At 38.2% G+C, this 4,183-nt stretch overlaps 1 protein-coding gene across 1 annotated transcript; it reads right to left on the reverse strand.

The window, feature by feature from the left end:
• Positions 1–630: 630 nt before the first annotated feature.
• On the reverse strand, positions 631–3,428 carry LOC128245050 (cholinesterase 2-like). Its single transcript, XM_052963258.1, has 2 exons — positions 1,506–3,428; positions 631–1,124 (listed from the first exon to the last, which is right to left on the reverse strand). Exons 1-2 carry the CDS (start codon positions 2,999–3,001, stop codon positions 845–847), a joined length of 1,776 nt encoding a protein of 591 aa, XP_052819218.1. The 5' UTR covers positions 3,002–3,428; the 3' UTR covers positions 631–844.
• Between the last annotated feature and the right edge of the window lie 755 nt (positions 3,429–4,183).

The raw sequence follows: 4,183 nt of genomic DNA on the forward strand, positions 1-4,183 counted from the left end.
AATAACCGTTTCACTGGGTGAGAGTGGTCTGACGTGGTAAAGGTATCCGCCTCTCACCCAGTAGGTCTTAGGTTCGATCACAACCAGGGGTACTTTCTCATAGCCTCTCAAAATGGTCACAGTACAGGAAACGATCTCGAGAGTGATTCTATAAGCTCAGCTTTCTTCACAATCGAGCTAAATAAAATTAGTAAAAACTAACCGTTTCACACAATATGGTTTTTAGTTATGTTTGGTGTAATGATTCACAGATAAACGAAAACCATTTTAGTTGCATTTTTAAACAATTTCTTGTGGACGAATGTGTACAGTAAAGAAATGTCAATGGAAATGGTGTTTTAACTGTGTATCGAGAACTTAAAACTTCATTTAAATTCAAATCTAATTTAAACAATAATGCGTCCTGATATCTTAGAATTGTAATACTCGAGAGAAAAATTATGTAATGCTATAATTAATAGCTAGTGTTTATTTTTGGCCTTGTAAATGGTAGGGCTAAACGTACACTGTTTGCTCGTGGTAAGGAAAAGTATATCCAGTGTAAAAAAACTAACCAGATTTTAAACTTTAAATATTAACAAAGCTAGTTACCTTTAGACATTTCAATTTGTTAGGAAAACAACTCAATAATAAGGGTTAAGGTTAAATTTATGTTCAATACAAACCACATCTATCTTATTAATCATTTGCTTGAGTTCTCAAATAGTTCCATTCTTTTATTATTTGCAAAATAGAAGCCTTCAGTGTTATTGTATTCATACACGACTTATCAAAGATTTTGTTCAGTTATGTGCTAGACCGGTATTACGAACCATCTGCACATGAAGACTGAGCTTGAGTTGAATTACATCACAAACAACACGATAAGAGCAGAACACAACAAAAACAAAGTTGGCCAAATTGCCTCCCCACCGGCTACACAAGGATCCCATCCACCGCCACCACTATTCTCCGACATTTTAAGGATGGCTGGTACTACGTGGGTCCAGTAGTTGACCTGTTCCCGCCGGAAGTGCGTCCCAGTTTGGTACTCGGCCTTGCCGGCGGCCAGATGGATGTAAGTGGCGTCTTCCGGCTCGTACACTGGCCAGAATGTCAAGCTGCCGTCCATTACGTTTGGATCTCTGTAAACATAAAATAGTATTCGAACTTTCAAAGGAGAGAAGAAATTACTAAAATTAGTATGTCATTTTAAGTCCAACTACACTTTAAAAAAATTATCAATTTTTGATTGGTTTAGGCGATATGTTTACATTTACTTAACGCATGCATTTGTCTGAAAAGATAGAGCTTAATTAATAGGGTCAGTGTTAATATTTACACACTCTTCCCCTGCCTGACTACGTGTATGCAAAACATCCATGTGAAAGTTAAAGCACAGCTGTTATTAAGTAGGTTTGTATTTCACTTAAAACCATATACTTATTTTGACGAAGCTATTTTATTTAGACCGATTATATATTCACAAACGTATAATTTACATCGTATTAAAAATTAATACCAACCCCGTTTTAGCGAAGTTTGTCCAATACTTCATTACGTCCAAAGCCAATTGTACATCTTGTGCTGGTAAATACGGCGCTACGTCTCCGTTAGGACCAGGGAAGCCAAGAACATAACCGATTTCATCTGCATGGTTCGCACCTTGCAGCCATTCAGGTGCCGTGGAATAAGATGGTCTGTGGTCGAAGACGTACATATAGGTGTTTCCGGTGCCACCAGAATGTGCGTGCGATTTCAACCTCTGGATTATGGCAGTCGTAAAGTCAACGTCCATTGCATAGTGGAGTACAGCACTTCTCAGTGTTGTTGGGTCATCTGGATTGTTCCAGTCGGTGTACAGGTGTCTCAAAGATGCAATGAGCGCGTCAGATGCCGTGATATTATGGACCAAGAACAATGCATTCATGTACTGGGCAAATTGGGATTCGGACATCCCACTCTCTATGTCATCTAGTGTCTGTTGGATAAATGGCGCAATTGCTGTCAACGTCAATCCACCTTCATTCGTGTTTTGGCCCATCAGGATGTCCAAGTCACCAAACATTGACGTCGACATTCGGTCGTCATGAAACATTTGTCCTGGGTCGAAACGAATAAAGTCATCGTCTTGAACTGGTTTAAACATATCTGTATTTCTGATCTTTTCTCGAATAACAGACCATGGAACTGATTGTAAACAACTGATCGTTTCCCCATCCATGGCCTTATCATTGCATCCTATACGTTCAATGAACTCCTCAAACTGCTTGTCGGGATCACTTGAATAGCTCCAGTTTGGGCCGACCGATCCGCTCTCTCCGATGGCCCTCTGGAAAAGGCCCCAGTTCCCATCGTAATTTGTTTGATAAATGACGGAAGCCGAGCCTGCCGACTCTCCAAATATAGTCACCCTGTTAGTATCACCACCGAAGGCCTTGATATTGTCGCTGACCCACTTGATAGCTGTGTGTTGATCCCATAGTCCGTAGTTGCCGTACATACCGTACTCTTTACTGGCCAAGAAGCCAAACGCACCGACTCGGTAATTCATAGTGACATAAATTACGTCATTAATCCCTGAAAGCGCTGACGTCATGTACAAATCTTGTAATCCAACCTGAAAAGCTCCTCCATAGATCCATACCATGACAGCTTTCGGTTCCGTCCCGCCAATGGCTCCATCAGGCACAAATATATTTAGATTTAAACAGTCCTCACTGAATTCCATATCAATGCCGTTCTGAACCACTTGAGGACATGGGTGCCCTGGTGTTGTTGCATTAAATGGTACGTCAAAATCAGCCTTTCTGGTGGGCTTCATAAACCGCCCATATCCTTCCGTTGATTCAGCATAAGGTATACCGAGGAATCTGGTCACGTAGTACGAGGATCCATTAAACGTGCCCTCAATCCTCTCTCCAATTATAGAACCCACATAGGTATCGACGGTAACTTGTTGCGCGACAGTTACACATATTAGTGCAAAACACAACAAACTGAAAACAAGTCCTTTTACCATGATGAAGATTTCCCTCTGACAGTATTCTTACAAAACATTGAAAATGATTGCTTCAAATTACTTCGTTTTAAAGAAACCAGCCAACCGTAAGAGTTATTTGACGGGTGGTAGTGTAAACCACACGGCTGAGGTTAAAATCTATCGCATTTCCTGACGTATAATATTCATTGTAAATTAAAATGTATTTCAAGTGTGAAAAAAAAACACAAGCGAATTGTTAATGAATATTTTACTATTAAGTAACGTAATATAAACTGAACTCTGCAGCTGCATTGAATTGTTGAACTAGAAGATCGCCATAAGTTATTCCTGTAATCATCATCGGTTCATTCTGACAACAACAGTCGTTGATCCAGTCACAGGGCATATCATACTTGTAATTAAACAACACCAATGCGAACTTTTTAACAAGCAAAACGTTTCGTCTACTCTGTGCGCTTATTCAACACAATATTTGTTTACAAATTGCAATTTTGCATTCATAAGCAAGCGATACATTGTTCATTTACAGTCGCATTTCACGCAAATCAGGCGTGACTTTCATAACAGATCAAATATAATCAAAATTCAGAAAGTATATGTTCAGTTCTTAAGTATTGTAGGTGTGGTAGACAGGAGACTACATACCACAATCTCTTTATTTGTCCTCTCTTTACTGAACAAAGGCAAAATATGTTTAATACTGTTCAATCTCTGACTGAGGTTACCCTCCGTTCCTTACTATATGGTGATGACACACTGACTGAAGAGCAAAATAGTTCTCTGTTTGATGCAGTTCATCGTTTTATTTATTTGTCAAAAATATTTGAAAGCCAATTACGACTAAAACCACCAACACTCATAACACTCATACATCTTTTACTTTGCCTCTCATTCTTTTTTGTCCTCCTTCCTTTGTCATACTTTATTTTTTTGCTACTTTAATACAGTTGATTAATTTAGTATAAAGATTTTGTTTATTTAATATAGGTAATTACATTTAATCATTCAATCACCTGTATTTAAAACATGATTTAATATGAGCTTGTTTATTAATATAAGTATAACTTCATCACTGATATCTGCCTCAAATGCCAATTGTAATTTAATGGATTTTTTTATCATAACAGGGAAAGGAACTCTACTAGTTTATTTTTACCGTTCCAATCCTGAAATTTGATTATGTATTTGTATTGAAATGTT

The sequence above is a fragment of the Mya arenaria genome, chromosome 8, assembly GCF_026914265.1.
Source record: "Mya arenaria isolate MELC-2E11 chromosome 8, ASM2691426v1".
In the NCBI taxonomy this organism is placed as follows: Eukaryota; Metazoa; Mollusca; class Bivalvia; order Myida; family Myidae; genus Mya; species Mya arenaria.